The sequence below is a fragment of the Spea bombifrons genome, chromosome 2 (assembly GCF_027358695.1).
Source record: "Spea bombifrons isolate aSpeBom1 chromosome 2, aSpeBom1.2.pri, whole genome shotgun sequence".
Lineage (NCBI taxonomy): Eukaryota > Metazoa > Chordata > Amphibia > Anura > Pelobatidae > Spea > Spea bombifrons.
The window spans coordinates 72,788,566-72,815,135 of NC_071088.1; the positions used below are offsets into that span (position 1 = coordinate 72,788,566).

The window sequence follows — 26,570 nt, forward strand, 5'->3', positions numbered from 1 at the left end:
CAAGTATTTGACCAAGTTTGGAGTACCTTTGTACATGGCATCCTATAACTCTTATAATAATTGTAGCACAGGTATAGATAAAAAATATACTGTTTGCTTGTCTTGTACGTGCACTCCCAGAATGCTCCCGCAGTGCACCAGATCCCACGCAATTTTATTACGGACCAGTGGAGGGTACTTTGTGGGCCGTTAGAATACACACACCTCTCTTTTTGATGGAATGTTTTAAACTTTGTTTCAAGGAGGTGTAAGTGTAAATGTGGTGCCATTTTCTACAGGGGCCTGTAATTCTATGGTGCGCTGGTCAGGGAGACCTAATGGGTGATTTGGCCCTGCATGGAAGGTGCTCAGCATATTGTAGAAGTGGTGGGATCGTTAGCATTCTTAATGGCCCATCCCGTGCCAGACTGTTAAGGCTGACTAATCAAACATTAAAACATCCAGCTTGCATGAGTGCATTAATCACTGAAGTCTTACTTGTACCTGAGAATATTTATGAATTGTAGTACTTCCAGGACATCATATACTGTGTGGAGTTTATTCAATATTTGTGAGTTTGCAGGAAAGTTGGGGTTTTAATTCCCCAACTTCACTATTCGTCACGAAGGGCTAATCCATGGGTGGAACAAGAGCTTGTGAAGCTTTGTTAAACCTGTGTGTTTTCTTAAAAATTAGCAAATTGACCGAATTGCGCATTATGTGGGTCCACCTTACCCCTGCTCATAAGAGAGATATTCCAGCGTTGGCCCTACTTGACGGATAGATAATTCAGTGTGTTGAAAATATAACTCTATTGTAAACTCACCCTTCAGACCTTAATGTCCATTATGTGTGGTGAACAGCATAATAAACCAAATACTAACGATCATATTTAATAACATCAACAAATGACAATCAGGGTTAAAAGACAATGCACCGTTTCCCACAGTAAGCCTACCCTACCTCCCTCCTTTCTCCCAGAATGTGTCTCTCTGCGGCAGCAACGATCCTTATTAAATATTTAAAAGCCCAGCTTAAACTTTCCAAGAGCCCGCAAATAAATGTCCATCTTGATTTCTGTTAATGCTCAGCAGTTGTTAGAGAAAAGCTGCAGAGCTAACACTCTTTATCACTCCACCGTGTCTAGAGCAATTATCACTAAGATACAGACGATAAGAAACAGTGGGAAACTAGCCTTAAACCACTGAAACCACCCTCCCCATGAAACATATAATTATTTTATTTATTTTAGCACCCTACTTGGATAGTCATAGGGTTTTAATGCCAATCATACGTGCTCACATGTAACCACATTGTCTTTTTGTGCCTCAAATTTATATCCGTAGAGATACATTGTAAGCTTGCCAGCAGGACTCTCTTTACCTAATGCATCGGCTTGTCTTTGTCGGTTCCAGTTTTGTCATACCCCATGAATATATGTATTGTAAGAAGTGCTGCGGGAATTGTTGGAGTTATATAAATAAAAGATGACAATATTACCTCCAATTGTACAGCGTTGTGTAATATGATAGCACTATATATAATAATAAATATAAAAAACGTTGTATGTTTTAGTGCCGTCAAATTGGCAGGCCATTCTAGATGTATACTACTCTTTGGGGTTTAGAGTTGTCAGGAGAGTTACATCTCCGTGGTGTCAATGTACATCCCCAGTGAACTTCTACCGCAGGCCCCGTATAACACGCAGATTGAATTATACTTTATACAGGGTCAGCTCTTCTTGTTGGAGAAACTTGCCAGTGTTGGCCCATTATAATGAATAGTGAAATGGCGGTATGGAAACCACAACTCTCCTGAAAACTCTCCCGTTATTGGAGAAACTCATTTTAGGAGCACTCACTCTTTACCCCTTGTCCTTCTAACTTTCAACCTCAGTTCATGAGAACAATTCCGTTTTATGGATGCTTTTGGGTATGCTCTAAAAAAATGTTTTTTTTTCTATGAAAAAGCAGCATGGGAAAATATGTAATTGACGGGAATGATAAACATGTTAGAGCCCAATTAATGCTTTTTTGGATTTTTAGTAAAAAATGTGTTTTTATATTTATAGTGACCCTAAAAACAACATAATTACAGACTTTCATTTTTTTGGGACTATAATACCCATAATCCTTCACAAAGCCTAGGACATAAATCTGTCATTGTAGCGAAAAGCTTTATTAAAAATTCCATTTTGGTCTGTGTCTCAGTGGGGAAGCTGTTCCATTAAGCCGTGTTTTAATTAGTATAAGCTCGCTCTTTTGTCTACATGTAAACATGAGACGGAAAGCTGTGTAAGCATTCTTTGACATGTTTAAGTATGTGTATGTGTAAAATGATACAGCCGCTAAAATGTAAAGCTGCGCTATAGTGCAGTTCCTACCACATATAAAATACATTTGTCTTCACAGATTCTAATGTATCGGTTTGTCTTCGTCTGTCAATTCTCGTCTTGTCATACCCCTTGAATGTATGTATTGTATTAAGCGCTGCGTTAATTGTTGGCGCTATATAAATAAAAGATAATATTAATAATATATATGGTGGCAGACGGTCCCTTTAAGTGCCTATTTCTATCCACTGTCTCCAGACTCGATAAGAGCAAGGTGGTGGGAAATGTTAATGGACAATTCCCCAGACTGCAGTTTATATGGACCGTTACCATTGTCCTGCACAGTGTTTAAGTGCCCTTTTGCTGAGCTGTACACTCTGCTTTGTGCCATTTATTGGGATGAAATGTGCACTGATAACACAGAGGCTTATGGCATTATTAGACCATGCCAATGGCCACTCTTGAGAAATGATGTACAGCAATGGTTGAACTGACTCAAGACCAATATGTTCTAGCTGCAAGTAAGAGCTGGCAAACGCCGTCCTGGGCTGCTCTGATTGATTCCACAATTCCACATATAGCCACATATAGAGTGACCATATGCAGTTTTTATATGCTTCTTTTACGACCTTTATAGTCTTTCCCTTCCAGTAAATGTGCTTTAGACAAGACTGGAATGTTTTTTTGTGTTGTTTACTGCTTTGAGACCTAAATTGACATTCTTCTCAGCCTAAATTCTGCTAGCCTCCTCTGGCTAGCAGTGATATAGTTTCTATATGTACATGTTTCAAGAAAGCCCAAAGGTTTGTGTACTTTGCAACAATAACTATAGGCACCGTTAAGGTCCCTGTCGCTCCAAAGATGGTCAAAACAGGAAAATATTTGTATTTTAGATTCAATGATAGCTGTACGTCTGCTAGAAATACGGAGTGGGCAGCAGTACAGTTAGTGGTGCAGTGAGATTTCTATTGGCTGCAATAGCATAAATAATATTAAATACCACTTCCACAGAGCACTTACACCAACTCAGCAAGTTTGCGAACATCTCCATCTATATCCTGTGTGTCCTGTGCTCCCTCTACTGGCGATATGGTGGTAGTACATTCATGTAGACAGGTGTGCTTTTACAACAGTGTAAGTACAAATAATGGATATTTTTCCAACCTACAAAAAAAAGTAAAGGTTTTTATGGTAGATGTAGCTTAAATGAAAGCTGATTAATATAAGCTACATTCCCAACACTTATGCTGAGCATAAGAACAAGTGGCAGTCAACATGTAGCTTTCCAGCTGTTGGAGAATTAAATACCCCATGATACTGAGCTATCCTGTGGAGTTGTAGTTAGTAAAAAACTGCTCACACCTTGTATGCCAGCTACTATTCCATAAATTAAAGTAAAGGGGACAAGGCGCGTCACTGGTCGATATTATTCAGATGAGTGGTTTTTTTGTTCCGTGCAGTAAGTACCGTATGTTAAATTGTATCAACTAGTTGTGATAAATAAGGTTGAAGATGTGTAAACTGTGGAGTTTGGGTTGTTTGCAATACTGTACCATATCAGGGAAATAGAATGCAAACAAATGTTATGTATGTGTTTCTTTGGACACTATGTTTAGTCATATATATATATATATATATATATATATACACACACATGTAATTTTGTTTGATGTGCAATGCTGTATATACACAAGGGTCAATCTAATAAACTCTAATTCTTTTTTTTGGTGCAGATTTTTCCTGGTTTTCAGCTGTCTGGTGCTCTCGGTGTTTTCCACAATCCCCGAATTCCATAATTTGGCCAACAAAGGACTCTTCATACTGGTGAGAAGTCTTTCTCTTCTTCAATGAACCATTATCTCTTTTTTATGCATTTTTTTTTAACTTCAACTATAATCTAAATGGTAAACTTCCAAATAAATGTATGGATAATGTATTGGCTAATATAGGTGCTATCATCTTTCACACTATCATATTTATTTTACTGCTAAGTCTTACACAGCAGACCGGATCCCAAAACTTAGGAACCAAGGAATGCTTTACCGCGACTGCTTAAAATATTTAGCTCAGCAATTCAGATTTATGATTTATGGAGATATGGTAATTTTAACAAACAAGACATGCATTTTAGCACAAGTTATCCTTTGACAAGCTCTTATTCTCTGTCCCCCTCTATACACTAGGGATTATATATAAAATGATTGTGGTGCACAATTTGTGTTATCACTATAACAACCAATGGATTTTTTTCTGCAGGATTCTATATTGATGAGACCACTTTTCAAGCACCAGACCCTCACTGTTTTAAGTTATATAGGTCTTGGAAATACGGATTATAACTCGTATTGCTTGGTTTGCTGGATACTTTGGACTCTTGAACAATTTTCTTTGCCACCCAGGGTTTTGTGACATTAAACTATTTCAGCCTGCCCCTAACAGCTGCCTGAAACAGATGTACATCTGCTCACGTTGTGCTTAAACTGTTTTTTTTTTTATTTTACATATGTTGTCCCAATGTGACTGCAAAGCTGGCCGCTTAATAATTTGAAGCAAAATTGCATGCTTAAAAAAAAAAGTTTCAGTTTTAGGGTTAAAACTTGGCACTTTAAATGGACACTCTCACCATTATATGCACTTTAACGCATATGATAGGTGAGAGCTCCCTTGAAATTATCATGGTGTCTCCCTTGCAAATGCATGGTGGTAGTCTGCAGACTTTCCCCATATGCATTTGCCCCTTTTTCCATCCCAGCTATTTGCTGGAGTGTAATATGCTTATTGCCAGTCAGTTCCAGCACCGGAGTGCTAACTTAAAGGCCACGGAGCAATCTATCACCAGCATGCTACTGTCTACTGAATACACAAAGCCACAGGCTACAGCATGAAGCCCATATAGTAGGTATCCATCAGTTGATTGCTTTGGCTGCCTGAGCAGTACCTTGAAAGGTAGGTAGGAGCCACAACTATGTATTGGCCCTCCTGGCATTGGCCTGGTATACCAGATGGCTAGCTTTAACATACCTGGAAGGATATGCAGATTTTTTTTTGAGTAAATAAATTATTAGAATAGCCATTAAACGTGATGTAATAGCGAAAAAGATAAAACTTCTAAACCCCTTAAGGACAATAGGCAGTCCTTAAACCCATTGCAAACAATGCATTCTGAGCCCATACATGTACAAGGCATTGTCATTAAACTATGCCTGTACGGTTTATTAGTGGACTAAGCCCATATGTACACTGTAATTAGGGCTGGAGTTTAAAAGGTGGGTTACCCCATACTATGGTGGATTGGCCAGGCTGTCGTTTACTAGGCCAGCTCCCGTCAGCATTTAAAATGCATTCAAAGAGATAAAACCAGGGGAACCAGGTGAAGCACTTTCTTGCACAGAGTGTATTTTGCTCAGTTCAGCCCAATTGTATATATGGGTTACACGGGCATGAATAGATGTTTATTTAACGTGGACATACCCATAAGCACAAATTAATCCATGATGAGCAAAACTAAAATAAAAAAGTGAAAATCAAACAGCAGGTATGCAAATTGGCCTGCAATGTACAGTCACAACACTAATGATATTGTCTATAAATTGTTAAACTATAGGATGAGGATTTTTTTTTATAATTAGGGGGAATTAGAACTGCATGTTCTGTATCTAACAACCTAACAGACATATACTTCACCTCTGGTTCCCTGGACCTTCTTGTTCGAACTGAAACCTTGCTAAGCTCTTGTAACACTGCCTCTCCCGCTGCTCTCTCATATGATGGCCTCCACCTTACTCACACTCCTAGATTCGATGACAGGAAGGGTGGTGGTGTTGGCTTCCTACTCCCCCCACCTTGCACTTTTCAACCTATTCCCTCTGTTTCATTCCTCTCTGTCTCCTCATTTGAGCTCCATGCTGTCCAACTATTTAATCCCATATCTTTACACATTGCTGTTGTATACTGTCCTCCTGGCTTTAAAGTTTCTTTCCATTACCTCCTATTTTGATTCGTACAGAGAATACTAACTCCCCTAGTCGCAATGATGGTCACACCCTAGACCTTATTTTTTTCTAGCATGTGCTCTCTTACTAACTTCTCCACTTATCCTTTCCCCTCTCTCTGACCACCACTTCCTATCCAGCTCTTTTACTTTGCCTCCTACGTCTTCCCTTTTCTCCCAACGGCCTTGCCTAACCAGAGACCTTAGCTCTCTCAGTCTGCAGAAATTCTCGACTAATTTACATCTGCTCTTGAGGATGTAGCCCAAACCACTATTCACTCTTTGCATTTCCAACCTTTGCACAGAACAGTAACCCAACATCTTCAATGTTGCTCCCACAGTCACCTTCTTGCCCTTGCATACCTCTCACTCACACCCTACCATTTACTGACCTCTTCTTTCTCTTCTGCATCTTCTACAACTCTGTCCAGCCACCGCCCCATCTCTCTACTTCCTCTCGCTTCCAGCCTTTTGAAAGAATTGTTGAGACCCAAGTACGTTTCTGGACTCCAACTCCTAACTTGACTCTCTTCAATCTGGATACCACCCTCAGCATTCTACTGAGATTGCCCTAACGCTACTAATGACCTCCTCACTGCTAAGCCCAAGGGCCACTAGTTCATGCTAATCCTATTGGACCTTTCTGCTGCTTTTGACACTGTGAACCATCCTCTTCTCCTAAATTTACAAAAACTGGATAAGAAATAAGGGCATTTTTCATTGAGTTCAATGGATAGTTTTACATTTGTATCAACCATATACTGTTTTTTTCTACCATGCGTCGGCTGATATTGAGATCAGGGGGTTCAGAGGGTTAAAGTGGTTGTTTAACCAACTTACTATAAAATGTTATAAGCTCGTTAAACCTGTTTTGCCTTTTAAACCTAGTGAAAATCACCCTAAAACCCTCAAAACTCCTGGTATTCAGAGACAACTTTTAAAGCTTGTATAAAGAGGTCTGAATGGGTTTAAACAATGAAGAGCTTCAAGTGGGTAAAAGTCATACATTCAGAATTGTTTGTACACAGTAGCAAATTGTTTTGATAAGGCGGCACACAATCCTAGCAATAAAAAAAATTGGCAGCGATTTAGGATCAGTCCCACATAGTTGAACAGATTCTAAAATAGGCCAATGACCATGTTCATTCCTTTTTCCATTTTGCTTGGATCCCATTTCTGTTCCTAATAACTGAGTTGTAAAAATAATATTACAAATAATAACAAGTTTTGGCCCCGCACTTTTTTTTAATAGCTCTTTCCTTTCCAAATGAGTTTTCTCCACCTGCCTTAAGGCTTTGTAGCAATGCAGATATCCTAGCTTCACCTTCCATAACTGTGTAACAATCATGGAAAAGGACATGTAATAGCAAAGCTTATTAATGTAAACCGCTCATTGACTCTGACAATACACAGTCAATTATTTTCTAGAAATAATATTACTCTAAATTAAGGCTAGCATTTTCTGGGATTTCATTAACAGTGACGGCACACCAGATGGTTTTTAACTGTTTGAAATCCAAAGCCACAGACTTTCTTGAATACTAAATATTTATTATTACATGTTTTTAAAATGTTATCTTAAATTTAAGTTCCTTTCATCTTGATAGTGAAAAAAAATTCTTACCGCTGGAAATGTCATTTAATCTCACAGTCTAGGTCTTGTAGGCCTTTTAAGAGACCTTTCATTAGTGCATCAAAAATATGTGCTGATTAGTGCACTGCTCCTGTTTAATTTGTGATGCTCCTACCCTTCCTGATGCCTCAATGCCCCTTTCTCCCAGTGTCACAATCGGCTGACGTCAGGAGTCCTTGCTCCGGAGATGAAGTCTAAATTAAGAAGTCCTTGGTGTCTCTCCTTTGATTAAGCACAGTTGACTTTGTTTTTGGAAAGGTGCTGGAGATAACAAAAGATACATTGCTGATGTTTTGGAAACTAGACCTTCCCAACAGAGGGAGATCAATGTGATGGAAGTGTGGATCAGTGTCATCTGAGAAAACCTCACACTTAATATTGCTTTACAACATTCCTCGACTATCATATAAAACATATATTCATCTGAGTGACAAACTATGGGTCACTGACATGAAAGGCATTTTTTATTTGCAATCATTGCAATGTGATCTGAGATAACTTTACGCACACACAAATATAGAACATGAAGACCTCTCATTATACTTGACCTGACTCTGAGATTGCTTCAGAAGTGGTTAAGAGTAGGCCCAGATGTACACTTAACCATATAATACATGTGTGTTGGTGTGAGAAAATGTGTTTTGATTTGTGGAGTAACTTTCCTCCTCTCATTTTCCTATGATACCAGGAATTTGTGATGATAGTGGTGTTTGGCATGGAGTATATAATCCGGATCTGGTCTGCTGGATGCTGCTGCCGTTACCGAGGCTGGAAAGGACGCCTCAGATTTGCCAGGAAGCCTTTCTGTGTCATTGGTAAGGATTTAATAACACAGTTTTTTTTTTGTGGAGAAGACACAACTCACTCACAAAACCACCACAATCAGGGACTGTCTGGTGCTATCACCACTCCTTGAAAAAGGCAGCAGGGAGTGAAGCAGATGGCATGTAAAAATTTGGCATGCAAAGGGAGCTTTATGATATGGGCTTCCATGGCAGAGCAGTTGCACACAAGATCAGTATGCACAATGCCAAGCGGCGGCTGGAGTGGTGTAAAGCATTGGATTCTGGATGAGTGGAAGCATGTTCTCTGGAGTGATCAATCATCATTCACTATCTGGACGTCTGATGGACGAGCCTGGGATTTGGTGGATGCCAGGAGAACACTACTTAACTTAATGCATAGTGCCTAATCTAAAGTTTGGTGGAGGAATGATAATGTTCTGGGGCAGTTGTTCAGGGTTTGGGCTAGGCACCTTGGTTCAAGTGAGAGTTAAAGGGTAATGTTAATACTACAGAATACAAAGACGTTTTAGACAATTGTATGCTTCCAATATTGTGGCACTAGTTTGTGGAAGGCCCTTTCCTGTTCCAGCAATGCCTCTGTGCACTAAGCAATGTCCATAAAGACATGGTTGCATAGGTTAACGCCATTAAACACCTTTGGGATGAATTGGAATCCCAATTGCAACAAGGAGTAATGGTCAGATGTCCAAATACTTTTGGTCATATAGTGTATTCTGAGATCCTCATGATGAATTTTGAATGCAATTTTTGTAATTGTTATGTTAAGGATTGAATTGGTCAATAGCTCTGTTGCAGTTATGTAGAGATTAATGACAAAAACCCCACTTTGACTCAGCTTCAGAAGATAATAATAATAATAGATACTTCTCTCTCCACAGTGAAGTGACTATAGACAAAAATGCACTTGGTCATGACTATAATCTCACTTACACTCTTAAGAAGAACTAACACTGTGGTGCTTTGTAAAGGGTGCCGTTTTATCTTTTTTATCGTGTAATTTCTTAGCAAAGGTATAGATCAAAATATGTGGTCTATCCATTTTGCAAGAGAAGGTTGTAGGCCCACACATGGGATTTCACTAGCCCAGCTTGTAGCAAATTATACGCTCAAGCCCTATACATTCACACATTAATGGTTTTGTGAACAGTTAGTAAAGAGTAAGTCCCAAATTTGCAATTGAGAACCAAAAACGAATGCTAATGCTTCTGTGAGTTCTGAATCTGTACGCATTTTTCTCTTTGCGTCTGGTTTTTCTACTCCCCTGTCTTTATCTTTGTAAATGTTTTCCTTTGCCTTTCACTCCATCTCCAGATGTTACAATTCCAAAGGGACAAAGCCTTTTTTCCCTCTCTGTATTCCCCGTCAGCAGAACAGCTGCAGAATGGGGTCCTGTCTTCCATTGTAGTGGTAGCGGGAGATATAAATGGGTGGGTATGTGGAGATATTGCCGAGCTAGCACTGTCACAGGTAATAGATGGATTGCGTAAGGGAAAAAGAGAGTGTTCAGCAATATTTAAACAATGAGTGTCACTGCTCCTCTAGACTACCGGAGAGCAGTATCACCCTCCCTCACCAAAAAGACTGCAGAAACACAAAAGATACACCATATGGATAATAAAAGGAATACGTCCATAACAGAGGAGCTTACACTCTGAACTGCATAATACAGTGAAAATAAAACCACAGATCCAACGTGTACAGGCTAAAAATATTGTAGGAGTTTTGAATATATAACAATAAATTATTTTGTTTTTTTTTATGGGTTATTAATTATATTATTAATATTATTAATTATTAGTATTACATAATAACATTGTGATGGGTGTGATTACTGTTTTGTAATAGTATAGTATAATATAGTACTGTTTTGTAATAGTACTACCAAAATTAAATCCCAATGATTATTCAGAAAATGTACATATTTTTATATTTATGGACATACTGTTTTTCCTGAAGATGGAGAAACAGTCAAGCTACTCTAAGTTGGAACAGCAGCCAGCTTTGAACTTTTCACCCCAGAGTTGCCACCTCCTGGTGAGGTTATTATTACCTCCAGCAGCACATCTTCTAAGGGAAAAGAGCTAGTTTATTTTGCAGTCTACCCTCCATATACAAATTCAGAGAAAAACTGGATTCGCCCTGAATACATCAGTCAGCCATCAGTGACCCCCTTGTGTTTTTGAACAAGACTACATTTGATCATTTGTATCAATGCAATTGAAATTTCTTTATTTGACCGTTCTCTAGATTTTCTTGATATTGCTCAAGAGGAGACATGGAGATCAACCTTGTGCAAGGATTATCTGCACCAAAATAAAACTTCTCTTCTCTTAACCTTTAGATTTTATCGTTCTGGTGGCCTCTCTTGCTGTCATTGCGGCAGGCACTCAGGGTAACATCTTTGCAACATCGGCCCTGCGTAGCATGAGATTCCTCCAGATCCTGCGCATGGTGCGTATGGACCGGCGTGGGGGCACCTGGAAATTGTTGGGGTCCGTGGTGTATGCTCATAGCAAGGTAAGCTGTTAGGGTAACCAATAAAACAGTGCTATGTTCTCATTTCTCATTTTTGATCAGCTTTTGGGGATCTTACCTGGACTGTGCAATTTCATAAAGGCGAGTCCTGTTGACACGGAGAGCACATATATTTATTTTTATTTGCTTACCGTTGATAGATACCTCAGTCTTCAAAGTAACATAGCAACACGTGGGTGATATCTCATAGGAAGGTGGTTTATGTAGACACCTTGGCTTTTCAGTGAGCTCAGAAAGCATTGCCTGGGAACCCAGCAAATAATGGTGTTTATAACAGTGAGGTATATCTGGACATTGTAATTGATTTTTTCATCATTTTAGGCCTCCTCTATCTGATAAAAACAAGCTAGACAGTATGTGACAAAGAATCTGCGTACTTTTAAAGTAGAGGAGTATCGCTACATGACTTGATGGTGCTTTGTTTAGATAAGGTGGGCCATTGCCACAGGACTTTAATGTATCTTTCCCTATATATGGTGGAACAACATCTCTCTGTCACCCTCCAGGAGCTGATCACTGCCTGGTATATTGGTTTCCTGGTGCTAATATTTGCCTCCTTCCTGGTGTATCTGGCAGAGAAGGATTCCAATAACCAGTTTTCAACATACGCAGACTCTCTTTGGTGGGGAACGGTAAGTTGGATGGGCCGTGGCTACTGTGGGAATTTTTTTATATTTTACCTTTAAGAAAAAAATATCTACTTATTTTGCCATCTCAAGAATTAATTTTTGCTCCATAGCAGTTTTCAACCATGGCTCTAAAAACAAGCTTCACCCCACAGTCCAGGGGTCTTAGAAATAGCTGGAAGTAGTCTCCTTGTGACCAGAGGATTTTGTAGCGCACTGGAAACCTATTAAGTACATATGCAGCGTCCTAAAAGTAACCATTTCTGCCAGGGACTCCTGTTCTTTGTTTGAAGTAAACCAAAATTAAACTCCGCAGTCCAATTAATATTGAGAGAGATCACATTACAATGTGGCTTTCTTTGGTGATTGAAAATGGAAGTTATTATTTTATTTTTAGAAGCAAATTGAAGTAAGCCTTTGCCTGTCAGGGATTCTTGCAAAAAAAAGTGCTACGAAAATGTGCAAGTAATCCTCTGACTTTTTTTTTCCATTTCTTCTTCAGGAGATTAATTTGCACTGCAAATACTATTTAGCTTTTAGAAAGGGTATTTTTGTTTAATTGACATGGTCTGCAAAGATTTTGAAACTTGAATGAGAGTTGTAGCATTTCTCCGCAGGAACCCTGTCGATGACTCTTAAAATGTGTATCCGGCACTATTGAGAAGGATGTAGCTAAATTATGTGATTCTATTAGGAGTATGACTATTAGGAGTATTTATTACATTCAGTAAGTGTTACATATTTTTGCAGTTATTGATTTTTACATCAGTTTATTGAAACTACATTTTCAGCTGATACCCGCCTGGGGATGTATGATTTACTAACACCATACGTGGTAGATCTAATGAGACCCATGAGGTTATCTTATTTTTTTTAAGAGTTAGGAGTTGAGAGTAGAGGTGTCACCTTCGGCATAAGACAATGTTCTTTACAAACAGGGCAGCAGACAAAGTTGCTAAAATTCATTAATAAGATGTTGCGTTGGTCAATCTTGTGAATACATCCAATAGAGAGTCAAATCTACTTATTGTACAATAGATGTTTTTTTTTTAAATAAATATGTTATGTATTCTAACCAATACACATGTATATAATGATTTATTTGTTTATTTTTGTATTTTCTAAGGCTATTACGATAGTTCTTTCGTGTTTTTCCATCATCTCTCTCTTGATTCTCAGATAACCCTGACCACGATTGGTTATGGTGATAAGACTCCACGTACGTGGCTTGGAAGAGTCCTTGCTGCTGGCTTTGCACTTTTGGGCATCTCTTTCTTTGCCCTTCCTGCAGTGAGTAACATTATTAAACTTATGGGTGAAATAAGTACAATTTAGACTGTGAATTGGTTATGGACACCTGGAAATACTTTGGGCTAAAAGGTGCAGAAGATGGTTGAGGGTATTGCTGTGTTACCCACAGATTCTGTGCTTTAACAGGGTATTCTGGGATCTGGCTTCGCTCTGAAAGTACAGGAGCAGCATCGGCAGAAACATTTTGAAAAACGGAGGACTCCAGCAGCCAACCTTATCCAGGTGAGATCATAGAGAAAGAGAGACTCCAGGAGAGTGAATACAAATTAGAAGCAGATCCAGTGCTATTGAAACGCTACACGGGCTACGTTACATCATAAAAAACATCAGAAAATTCCAAAGAAATATTGAAATGTCCACACTGGCGACGCAAAGGAAGATATATTGTAGAAACATTCACATGCATGAGAGTGTTAGCATACTAGCAGAGAGAAGCATATTTAATGGAAGGAATGTGTCAAAACATGAGGTCAGACTAGAATTCTGAAGGGTGACAGGCTCTATAGAAATGTATGGGAGAACGTTCTTCATGCAGAGTGGTGGCTTCATAGGACACGTTACTTGCCTGAACAGTCAAGGCTAATACAGAAAGGTAATAAATATATTTTGGAACCTTTCTGTACACACTATTGTTTAGCTCATAGGGGAAAAGTCTCTTGTTTTCCTAACATCTTCCATCCAGTGAGCTATGAAAGTTTAGAGAGATATTACATTGGTGCTATTTGACAATATCTGTAAAAATAAGATAGATGGTATGAATATAAAAAAGATTGTACTTTGTACATATTTTGTAATACATTTCTTGATTCAGCATGGATGTCTTTAATCTTGGTGAGTTGGATGATCCGAGCCATAATATTTAGGAAAGAGTACAGTGTTGCTATGGCTGGTATTTATATTCACATCAAAACAAAAGAGTCCAGGTTGTTCCCCCTCCTCAACTTCTGGCCACGGCTGGTTATATAAATATTAAGCTGACTGTCTTTGGAGGGTGTTATACCTGGGGGGAAGATCCAAGCATGCTGGGAACTGTTAAAATCCAGCCGAAGAGAGGGGAGACGGAGCACAGTATCTTGACATTGATAGAAAACAGATTCACTTCCTCACCAATTAGTGGAAAACTGCATGGTCATTCATCAGTGCTGAGCTAAATACCCCCTGCCAGACCCGACATAGAAATCTGACCAATGACGCTGAATTGGGGAACCGGTGAGGCATGCTATAATATGAATACAGAATGTGGCAATTCAATTATTTTGTGCCACAAGTGCTTCCTAGGTTTACATCCCAGGCACGAGAAATACTGTCTCCATGCAGACCCCTAAGAAAGTTACATGACTCAACCCATCTAAGGCTTTGCAGTCAAAATGCCATCTAGATTCTTACATTATAGCTCCCAATGTTGTGCCATTTGATTTTAAACTCTACTCATGTGTCTGTCTGGCTCCTAAATTTAGCAGGAACATGATCTGAGTATCATATCTAAGTGGGAACATTGCAGCTGATTACATAGAAGGTTTTCTGACTTTAATGATGTAACTGTCCCTTCAGTGATAATTTATGCCTCTCTCTCTTTTTCTTTTAAGGCTGCCTGGCGTTTGTATTCTACTGATGCAAGCCGTTCCTACCTCACAGCAACATGGTATTATTATGACAGTATCCTGCCTTCCTTCAGGTGAGCTTTGCGTTAATAAGAACATGAAGGGGTTCCCTTCTTTTGGACTTAATACTAGATGTGTGTTACTTATAACCAAAATAGGACAAACTCCCACCCAGCACTGGCTTTTAACGGTTCTGACATTTTAGTTCTGTAAAGCATTATCTGGTTATCTTGGTTTTTTTAAGCATTTCAGACAGTACCTTTTTTGGAGTGCGTTCACAAATGAGAGGATTGTGGTGAGTGGAAACATTTCATCTCACCTCATTAACAGTGAAATATTAAGGACCTACATGACTCTTCTTCCAGGAAAAACATGCTGGGATTGGCCCTTAATTCTGAAAAACTATGAGAAGTCACTGCAGTGCCCCTACTGAATAAAGTCTACTGTCTCATAAACACATATGTATTGTGCACAGTCTGAGAGCCATGGATTTGGGTTATTTCACATAGGTAGAGGTGGGCAAGCCGTCTGGTAAGCTAAGCCACGAGCCAGGCTAAACGACAACAGCTTCAGCTCCTTCTTTCTGTATGAGTGAGAGGTTAGCCAGATATTGATCCTAAATCAACACTGGCCAACCAAGCCTTAACTAAACCTTGCATATGATGCTCCTCAAAATTCATAGTATAAAGTTACAAAGCAGTTCTTTTATCATCGAGGTGTTTGCACCTTTTAAGTACAGGTTTAAAAATTCTGCTTTTTGTTTAACATCTTTATGACCTTAGAACGTACTGTTACGTCCTCTCAAAAGTGGGTGCAATGACCACTATTATGTAATAGTATGTTATCACTAGCATGGACAGGGGGATCCATTGTCCATTTGGTATGTCCTTAGCGTTGATACCATCTGTATCAGTCTGTCTGATAAAGACCCAGATGACCACCAGCCACTTATTATACATCTCATGATCAAGAACACATTGCTGAAGAATCCTGCTTGCTGATTACTGTGTGAGGTGCATAGAGTGAGATTACAATGAAAAATAAAATCAATAAATAAATAGTAGAAAAAGTAGAAAACGCGTGGACCCCAACGAAATCAACATGACATTATCAGGGGGTAGACTTGTGTATTCAGATTCGTACAAATTGCAAGTTTACTGAAAGACCCCCACAAAGTGTACAAAAACCTAAACAAAAAGCTAATTTTCATCAAAAATGTGTGGGCCCTTTCACTCACACACTCTCTCTAAACCCTTTCTAAACGTTTCACTACCTTCTCTGCCGACCACTTCCTCTTCTACATCTTCATCCTCTTTATTTCATCTTCTGTCTTCTGTCTTTCATCTTCTCTTTTATATTCATCCGCATCTGGGCAGACATAAACTGGCGTGAACGTCCACCAAAATGGTGACGCTTCCAGTAACGTCCTCTTAGGGAGAGGACGTTACTGGAAGAGCCACCATTTTGGCAGAAGTTCACGCCAGTTTATGTCTGCCCAGATGCTAATTAAATCCAATCGACAGAGACAATGTCACCAAAAGCTCCAGGATTTTGCCCTAAGGTGAACTGCAGTGGTGATTTCACTGACATCCTCTCCTTTGATCATCCAATCAGGGGAGAGGACATCAGTGAAAGTGTGGTGGTTTGGGCAGAAGCTTCTGTTGACTTCCTCTCACCTGATCCTCCAATTAATATTAGAATAATGCAAAAAGGGCATCAAGACCTTCCTTCCCCAGAAATCCTCCCAGTTCACATTTATTCCAGTGCAGTTTGAACACCTGAACAAACATGATTTTTTTTTAGATATACACGGATGCAATGTTCTGATATTTTAGCACAGAACTGTATGAACCAGCCCCCTATCACCACACATATGAAAAACATTTAAGCTGACACAGCTTATAGAGTGATATATAAACTGCTAGATCATTTATATGACTTCTTAGGTTTGAGGGAAAGCTGACAGGTAGCTCTAATAAACTTAATTCAGCCTTAGAACACCTGGGAAGATACCTGTTACATACACTCTTGTTTAAACACTGCATCAGTGATTTTATTAGAAATAAAGTAAGCACACACTCTGCATTCCACAATACCAAGACTGAACTAGTTTGTCATTAGAGGAACCAAAAGACATTCCTTTTCCGTGGTCACCTTTCCTATTGCAAAATCCAAAGGCTTAATATCTCATTACATATTTGTATATACCCCCTTCAGAGAGCTGCTCCTTTTGTTTGATACCTGGCATCGAACGCGCAGCCGAAATGGAGGGGTTAGGCTCTGTCAGGGGTCTCCTCGTTATCACCCTGCCCCTTCCACTGTGAAATCTGCGGCACCCCCTTTATATGCAGGGGAAAGGTAGGGGCCCCCTCCCACATCACAAGTTTCACTGTTGCTCTGAATGTCTTCTCAGTGGCAGAGGGGTCTGCAATATACTGCTATGTGATATATTTGTAGATAGATACTCTTGTACAACGTGTGATATGTTAATATGGTCAAAGTGAAGATTGTTGTATCAAAGTTAGTTATGATAATAGTATTGTACTTGTCTTCAAATTAAGCCCGTATAATGTTCCTTTGTGTTGTCTAATCGATTTTCGATTATTATTTGCTTTGAGATTGTCTTACTCTCCATCGCTATAGTCTGCCCATTTTGCAATTTACTCTCCAAGAGACTGCACCAAGACCAACCAGCATTTTGGGTTTGGCCATTGGTGCCATGCCTAACTTGGAATACTTTAGCTATTGTTAGCACTGATCTAATTTGGAGACATACACAGTACACTGCTGGCCCCTCTGCCACTGTAATTTCTTAGATGTTTTTGTGTTTTGTTGGTGTTGATATCTTCTCCTTGAGTTCCCTGCCTTTTTTCCTTCACAACTTCACTAATCACCTAGCTGTGTGACCCTATCCTTCCTTAAGTCAGATCAAAGCACCATGAGAGGTATCTGTTAAGTCCCTCACTCCTGAACTCTGTGGGTTCTACTTACAAGCTGTATGTTTTTGTCAAGGTTGTTTTATTTATTTGCTAAATTATGCCAGCACTCTATGAGATGGTTTTTCTCATTCTACTCTCCGTCACAAACCAATGCGTGTAGACAGATTTATTTATTAATTTGTTTATACATACTTTTCTCCAACCTGTAGGCGCATATAACGTGTATATTGTTGATAAAGTTGGAAGCAGTTGCAGCACCGCTAAAGAATGGTTTAATATTAGCTTTTGTTGTCTTCCCTCATGAGACAGAACTATATTTAATAAAACCATGACCTCTTTACAGTAATAAACGAAGCGTCTTTCGGCTGTATGCTGGCTGGAGGCCCAGGTATCCACCTGCTGGAATGAGACAATCTGCATGTGTGTGCCCTTTTTAAACACGTGGGCAGACAGGAGACCAGCCTGTTCTCCAGTGCGGTGTGGGTTCTTTTGTCAGAAGGGTGAGGACTTGAGATGCACAACTCCCACCATCTGACCAATGGAATCCTCGTTAAGTGGTCTATGTAATGAGAATGATCAAGGGATGCATACCTTCATGTAAAATCATACCTATTTTTATAATAAAAAACACTGTTTGTGTCCCATCTAGTTAACTCTTGGAACTGAGATGTGTAATTCGAGTTTACTGATTTCTTCACCTTGAGACATAGACCTCAAAGACATATTGTTGTGTATGGTTGCATTATAATGCCTCACCGGAAATCTGCAAGTTATTTGTGTTTTTTTGCTTAAGCCTTTGGGCACCATCATGAGCAAGACTGCATAACTTATTATTCAAAAATATTAGTATTATTATTAACAACAATAACGCTAACATTGTTGGTGCAAAAAGGGTTAAAAGGCGAGGCTTGCTGCATTCCATTAGCCGTTTTTATTGCCTTGGGAGTCTATGAGGTATCTGAAGGCATCTCTGGCAGTAAAAAGGTTAAGAGATTTCAAATTGTATGTGCATGCAGCTATGTTCCTCTCCAAACATCTTAGTAAATGAATGAAATGTTGTAGAATGGCAGTAGAGGAATGAGATGTTGCTGGATTGGAGTAGAGCAATGAGGTGTGGAGTATCACCTGTTTTTTAAAGCATGCGCATCAGTAGATGTAGAGGTGCTTTCTAACTGGGTTGGGCAGCCTAATGTTTTTCCTTGGTGGAAGGTGGGATTTTGGTCAAACTTGGGTTAGCAGCTTTTTGTCTGAAGTAGGTCAAGTTCTGCTTCAGTAGATGCATTTAAACTCAAAAATAGTTTATCTGACAATGAAGCACTGCTACTCATTATGGTTAAAAAAAGACAAGTTATAAAGCTGTGTACTTAATTCACCACAACAACAAAAAAAAACTAAAATTGATTCTTTCACCACTTTGAAAAACAAATCATGTGCTTGTCCTTATTTATAATAGGCACAGTCCATTTTTATAGTGGGGTAGAAAGCTTCCACTTTGCATATGCACTAAAATTGCACAGAGAAATGGGGAAAGAGGCCAAGTGCCAACTCCAAAGCAACTAAACCTTAAGCAGCAATTAAAACACGCTCACCCTGTAGCACTTGTCTCAGCTTTGTATTAAAATCTGGGATTGACAGAGGATACAGCCATGGCTGTGTATTTTATCACTTGTCTTTTTCTCCATACTGAGAACCTACATCTCGTCTAAGTAGTTCTTCCCTGAGACTGCATGAATCCTGATGGAAATCTCAGGTATTATAGGTTAGGATAAAATGATCATATCTTACTGATAGCTTTGATGGACCCCACAGGCTGGGATTATTTTGTAGGGGCTAAAAACATGTGCTCTCTTAAGTGGGTATTCCAATCAAATAGTGCCTAAGCCCTCTTGTCTTTTCCTACTGACTTGAAAAACTATGTGTGTTCTCTGTCTTGTCACCTTCAATGAAACCCGCCTTGCCACAAACTTCCCAGCAGACTCACCTATTTTATGTTTTTTAACCCTAACTTAACACTTTCCCTGCTTCTCACAGTATATAATTCATTGTTCCTAGTCATTTCACTGACATGTTTTTTCCATCCTCTTCCTACTTCCCAGTAATAAAGTAGGACTAAAAGATCGTATGAGGGGGGCAGGTGCTCCAAGACAAAGCACACGCACCAAACAGTACCTGGCCCCCCCAGAGCGATTATCACCAGGAGCAGATGCCTCCGCAGAAACTCCCAGTCCTACGAAGGTGCAGAAAAGTTGGAGCTTCAATGACCGAACAAGATTCCGAGCATCATTAAGACTCAAAGCTAAGCCACAACCAGAAGGTAAGTGTGATGACAGACAAGAAGATGAATAAAAGATCTATTAAGATCTATTGAGATCGAGTCAAGGACAATAAGGAACATGAAATGAGTCACTCACATTGAAAATGAAAGATCCAGAATTAGTTTCAGCCAAGAACCACCACCATGAGCACCACATTGAGTGACAAAACAGGTAAACTAGATCTACGCTTGTGTAATTTCTGTTCTGGACAGGGGTGCTGCCTTTGGTCATATTTTTTTATATTGACAGTCTCACAAGATAGGTACTGACCTTTGATGACATTTGTAAATACCCTGTATTACAGTATTTACTAGGATATTTATTGAAATTCCTTGTTTGGATACCTGTCAAAGTGATAACGTAATATGTTTCCTAATGAAGATGCTAAAGATATCTGGTGCAAAGGCCAAAGTAAACAATTGTAGCTATAGGTACTGCAAGAGATACATTGCTAAGCGCTTTCTGTGCACACTCTCTCCATAGAGGGTGCTGGAGAAGACAGTACTGATGAGAAGAGATTCGCCAGTGATCTAACCATGGAAGATGTAATGCCAACTGTGAAGACCTTGATCAGAGCCTTTAGGTGATGATAGCATGTCCTCTAATATAATGGAAATGTAATATATATTACGTCTTAAAAGAGGTGGGACAAAGAGCTGAGGCACAGCCCCTGGGTGGCTCGGTGCGTGCACGCCGGCCGCTTTAATTTCTTTAGGCGCCACCGGGATAGTCCGGCCCTGCGGCATGGAGGCGGTCTTATGCCTGATTTAAAACTAGCTGTTTTAAATCTCCCAGTGTCCCGGTGGGCCAGTCTGGCCCTGGATGGGTGGATCCAAATTCGGCAACAAAATTTGCCCCCCTCTAGCGACGCCACTGCACATGGCACTTTTACCACTGAATGCAAAAAAACCTAATAACATTAAAAAATGTGTCTTGGAATACCTTTTCTTCAGGATTCTGAAGTTCCTTGTGGCCAAGAGGAAGTTTAAAGAAACTCTTCGACCATATGACGTGAAGGATGTAATAGAGCAGTACTCTGCTGGACACCTGGACATGCTTGGACGTATTAAGAGCCTACAGTGCCGGTCAGTGGTACACTACAGTGCAAACATGGAGTACAGAATCCTAGACAAGATGGGGATGGGAACAGGGGCCAGAGAGGCACTGATTTATGGTATCTGTAGACAAGCAAAATAATTAGTAAAAAGGTATTGAAAGAAATCATCACCTGCGAGTAACTTTGTTGTACACTGGACATGAACAAGTTTTAATAGGTACAGGTCAGGAATAAAAAATGACAAATTAACAATTAAATGTGGGATTTCCTGCACATCTTTAGGAAGTATTTTTTACTGTCAGAGTTGTAGATTGGCCTTTATCCTGAGATTGTAATGTCCAGTATGGGCTCCATATTCTACTGTGTGTGTAATATCAGGTACATATGAATCCAATGTGACTCCTTTACTCTTGAGATCTAGGGTGCTCAAATATTTTTGCTCATCCATTTGTTGGCCTTCTTTGCAGGGTGGATCAAATCATTGGCAGGGGACCTATCCCTTTTGAGAAAAAGCCCAGAGAGAAGGGAGAGAAGCCTCCTCTTGCAGGAACAGATGCTGAAGCAGCTGATGAGATGAGCATGATGGGCAGAGTGGTGAAGGTAGAGAGGCAGGTGAGGTGCACACATTTTTAGAATGGGAGGGGCCTGTGAGAGGACGGCCTGTGATACAACACCACCTCCCAGTTGACCTCGGATAAACCCGTAAGTTGCCTATAAAACGATGTGCCTTCTCCCGAATCATTGCTTTTGTTTTTTGTATACTTTTACACTGTGCTTTGAAGGTATTGACCTGTCTTCCCATTCGGCTGCATTGGTTTGTGATTCTGTGTGACGCTTCTGATTTTTGGTTTCCTGACCCAGCTTGTCTACTATCCTGATTTTGCTCCAAAATTTGGTTTCTAACGTTGCCCATTAGCTGCTGCCCAGTCCTGCCATCTTCTTCTTGTCTGCCTAGCAGTATGGTTCCAGATTATGTGGACCACCCCTGTGCAATTTCCTCTCCTGGGATCCTGGCATTACTTAAAATATAAGTGTTCTGAAAGGTTGATACACAGTAGGTGATTAAATACACCTGAAAGCCATATTTTTCTGAGACGTATCTATAAATACAAAATTATAGTTGATTATCAGCTACAATCACTACGCGACACCCACTTTAATTGGTATATGGTATCAGGAACTAACACCAGTGGGGCAAATACATTTCTCAGTGGTTTTCCAGCCAGGTCCATCTATCTGTTTATGTTTTCCTATTTATAAATTATCTTTTATTTGCACATACTTTCCCTGTAAGTAAGTTGTTTTATTAGGTTGCCTTTAACTGTGATGATAATAACTTTCTCAAAGCAGCAGAATACCAGAATATATGCTATTGGGCCACAAAATCCTTGTATATTCCTCTGCAGTGAATTAGCACAACACTCACTTTGATTACCATTTGCAGATAGATGCATCATTCTGATAAAGGATTTTGGTATTGTTAATTAATCAAAGGATTCAATGCAAGTTAAGCAGATCAATTCTGGAACAGAGTTTGAAAAGTTTGTTGTTTGTTGATAAGACCAATTTTCCAATTTTATACCAAAATAACCTTTTATTTTTAAATAAACCTGATTATGTAACTGTTTCTAGTGTCAGAATCATACAATATCATACAAAATCCTGTATATGTGAATTTGTCAGTGTGATCTATTAGCTAAGCTGCGGGTGCAAGTGGTTTAGCTAAAAATGAGAATTTACAGCAGCAAACAAAGCTCCAAATGCCAGAACCGATTTGTACGCTCAACCACGATTTGCTTAGGATTGACAAATACTATGTATTAGACATGTGCAAGTGCGGCAACAAATTAGGTTCCTTACACATTCAGTTTGCCCGAGAATTCAGGGGCTTTTTTAATTCGGGAACGAAATTTGTTGCTCACTGTCACTCATTCTCTCACACTCTCATTCTCGTTCATTCTCTCTCTCATGCTCTTTGCCGACCACTTTAGCTTCTGCCGACTGCTTCCGCATCTTCTTCATCTTCTATCTTCTCCTCAATCTTCATCATCATCTCAGCGGACATAATCTGGCAGGAACTTCTGCCAAAATGGTGGATCGGGGAGAGGATTTCACCAGAAGTGCCGCCATATTGTCCTAAATTCAACTTAGGGCAAAATGATGTTGCTTTCAGTCCTCTCCCTCGATTGGGAAGTGCTGCCCTAGGTTTAAGGCAAGCAAGGTGGTTCCAGATGTTCTGTCCAAGCTTTTTTTTTAAACTGGCAATGGTCAGCCAAGTAAACTTGCAGTGCAAGAGATGAAAGACACATCATGCTTACTTCCCTTCAAGGTCGGACGATGTCCAGCAGTGTCATGAGCCCAGCATTGGCAGAAAACAGTTTGACCCTGGTGCACCCATCTACTGTGGGTCCTGGAAGTGATGGTGTAAGAATGATGACCCTCTTACATGGTTATTTTAGGGAATGTGTGATGAAGCACAAATACACGCGTATAGAAAAATGTATATTTATATTGAAGTAGGTCACTGTTACAGGTTATAAAACATATAAAATACACAAAACATTGGATAATAATACAAGATAAAAGGGATACTTAAGCACGTTATTGGGAAACCTCTCTCAGCTCATAGCTTTGTTCTGAGTCTCCTGACCCAGAACACTTCTGTTCACTGTGCTCTCTTTTCTAACTAGCCATTCCATAATTCCTTGTACCTCACCCGACCCCTCTTTCCAGAGATTTACTGCATGGCCCAATTATGGAGGAGACAGAAAATACACACATCTATGTTAAAATTCATCTTCTGCTTCAGCTATCTGACCCCCTAAGGGGGTATCCCATCTCTGTTGGGAGTTCCAAACCTTTTGTAGCGCAAATGACCTTACATTGTGAAACCAGATATCTCACCTTACAGAAACCCAAATCTTCCCAAAAGCATTATGCATAAAATGTAGTATCACATTTTCAAGGCACTCTTCATTTCTTACAATGATATGGCCCCCACAGAGCCCTGATCTCAAAATCATTAAATCTGTCTGGGATTACATGAGAAGCGAAGCAACTGAGGCTTCCTAAATCCACATAATTGTGGTTAGTTCTCCAAGATGTTTGGAATAACCTACCTGCCAGGTTCCTGAAAAAGTGTGCAATTGTACCTAGAAGAATCGATGCTGTTTTGAAGGCAAAATAATGATTTATTTTAGATTTTTATTCTGTAGCATTTTGTTAAATGACAAAAATAAATTAACATATTTTTGAAAACATTCTTACTTTAAAGCATTTCATTTTTTCCATGCCTGCCTAAAAACTTTGCACAGTACTGTATATACACATGCTTGTTGAGAGCAGTTGTGGCAGCACCATAGAGCCCTTGGGGATAAGGGTGCCTTGAAGGCCAATTGTGCTGTAGGATTGTGCTGTGCTAGGCACCCCAGTATGTTTTCTGTGTATTAAGAGACACAATGTAAACAAAAAGATTAAGTGATACAAAAAATGTCTATTTTTGTTCAACTTTGCAGTCCTCATTGTGCTTACTATTTTGTGTTATTTTTTCATTCTGCAATACTTCCATTGTGTAGATAAAGGTTTGCAGTATGTCTCATTTGCATTTATTTAAGCAATTAGGCATTCAGTGTCTATCTTGAATTTCCATTTTTTTTTATACAGGTGCAGTCAATCGAGGACAAACTGGATATTCTGCTGGGCTTTTACTCTCAGTGTTTAAAGAAGGGTCCAGTCAGTTCTTTCACACTGACTTCCTTGCAGATGCCACTCATAGACCAAGATTTGACATCTGATTACCAGAGCCCAGTGGATCAGGAGGGCATCTCAGTGTCAGCACAGACACTCAACATCCCCTGCTCAGCCAGCAACAACGTGGAGTAAGGAAGACACAGTTCAGGGGTACACAACAAGGCCTCATGACACCATTTGCACTCAGAGGGATGGGGGGTTGTGAGTGTATTACCTCAAGGCATTGCAAATAATGATACCCCAATCTATCAAGAACTTCTGGCAGTCATTTTATTTCTGTGTCTTCCAAATTAACAGGATAATCAATAAATAATGAATATGCAAACATCCAGAGGATCCACTGTAAATTGAACTTTGATTCATCTTGCCACAGAGTGTTGGATAGGACTTGAAAAGCCATATGGGCACTCTGTGCCACTTTGCCATATGAATGACAAACTTTGTGCCATTGGTCTCTCATGGGGCAAAGAGGATGTCTTTCTAGCTACACGTTGACAGAAATGAGCTGCACTGTGTCAATGAACATGAACACAGACCTTGTGTGTCATATATTATCGCTTCGATATATTGTTACTATGGTGGGTGCCACCTTTGACACACCCAGCCTCTAGGAAGTGCCTCAAAGACCTTAACATGCAGATACTGCTCATGTCCGTCCTTCATCTCACACAGTGTGTGTTGGCAGCAGGAGGCTTGGTGGAGGTTGGGTTCATGTACTCAACCCCAGCGCTGAGGCAAAAATTAGAATTTTCAAAGGGACCTCAAAACAACACAACTTCATCTCTAGAGGAAGAGGAGGAGAACAACAAAAACTCTGGCTGAATATTAAAATTTCACCTCTGCGTGGAAGAAAGGTGAAGAGGTTTAGATCCAATAGTGTGAGATGGACGGATTTTTGTCTATGTTTCTAAAGCTTGAAGCGTGTATGTGTGTTTCTAGAAGTGTGTGCACGAGAGAATGTGTTTGTATAACTGCCCGCATTTGTGTATATTTTGGTGTACACTTTTGCAATAATGAATTAAAATCTATTCTAAAAATGCTCTGTATGTCTAATGAAGTATACAATCCCATAATGCAGGGTTGACAGTGGGTATACAACATCAATATTCTTGCAGTTGTCCCTTGGTGATATAATAGATTATCAAGTGGTTATTCCAAGCAATATTTTCCTTACCACATGACCCTGTTGTGTTAAAATATAATAGCCTTTTGTGGTATATTTAAGCAGTTAGCATGGCTACCTTTACCTCTGGCTTGTAGGTCTCTAGCTTACTGTCAAAGGTGAGAGATGCATCTTATAGCCACAGGGTGGTCACCGCTGCTTTAGTAAGCACACTTCATAAACTAATTTAGTAAAAATGCAGTGGTATTAAGTGTGTAAGTCTGCAGTGTATTATTACATTTGCATGTCAAGGTGTACATCTTGTGAAAAATAAAACATGGGCCAAATAAAAAACCTCAATATATTACTAGTATAATACTATATGAGAGGTATCATGTTGTCTCACCTTTATATATGTAAATAGGGGCTAAGGAAACAAAGTTTGAAATTACCTGCCCCCAATGCACCTCTTGGGATGTGGTCCTGTTGATTCGGTATGTGGTTAGATTAGTAGTAGTTAGGAGATACTTAGGATGAGAGATTCCCCCATATATTTTTGAATGCTCTTCAGTTTCGTTGCTATAAATATATGC

General features: G+C 39.6%; 1 protein-coding gene across 2 annotated transcripts in view; it reads left to right on the forward strand.

Moving 5' to 3' along the window:
• Window positions 1–25,912, forward strand: part of KCNQ4 (potassium voltage-gated channel subfamily Q member 4) — a 48,320-nt gene extending 22,408 nt beyond the window's left edge. Inside the window, exons 2-14 of one of the 2 annotated variants that reach the window (XM_053454741.1) lie at window positions 4,045–4,135; window positions 8,624–8,750; window positions 11,083–11,258; window positions 11,783–11,908; window positions 13,082–13,192; window positions 13,340–13,435; window positions 14,800–14,888; window positions 17,032–17,172; window positions 19,850–20,067; window positions 20,552–20,651; window positions 21,022–21,153; window positions 21,593–21,737; window positions 24,789–25,912. In XM_053454741.1, the coding sequence (XP_053310716.1) occupies window positions 4,045–4,135; window positions 8,624–8,750; window positions 11,083–11,258; window positions 11,783–11,908; window positions 13,082–13,192; window positions 13,340–13,435; window positions 14,800–14,888; window positions 17,032–17,172; window positions 19,850–20,067; window positions 20,552–20,651; window positions 21,022–21,153; window positions 21,593–21,737; window positions 24,789–25,007 (1,771 nt within the window). In that variant the 3' untranslated portion in view covers window positions 25,008–25,912. The remainder of the gene's footprint in view (window positions 1–4,044; window positions 4,136–8,623; window positions 8,751–11,082; window positions 11,259–11,782; window positions 11,909–13,081; window positions 13,193–13,339; window positions 13,436–14,799; window positions 14,889–17,031; window positions 17,173–19,849; window positions 20,068–20,551; window positions 20,652–21,021; window positions 21,154–21,592; window positions 21,738–24,788) is intronic. The other variant, XM_053454742.1, reaches the window with a different exon arrangement.
• Window positions 25,913–26,570: the final 658 nt, after the last annotated feature.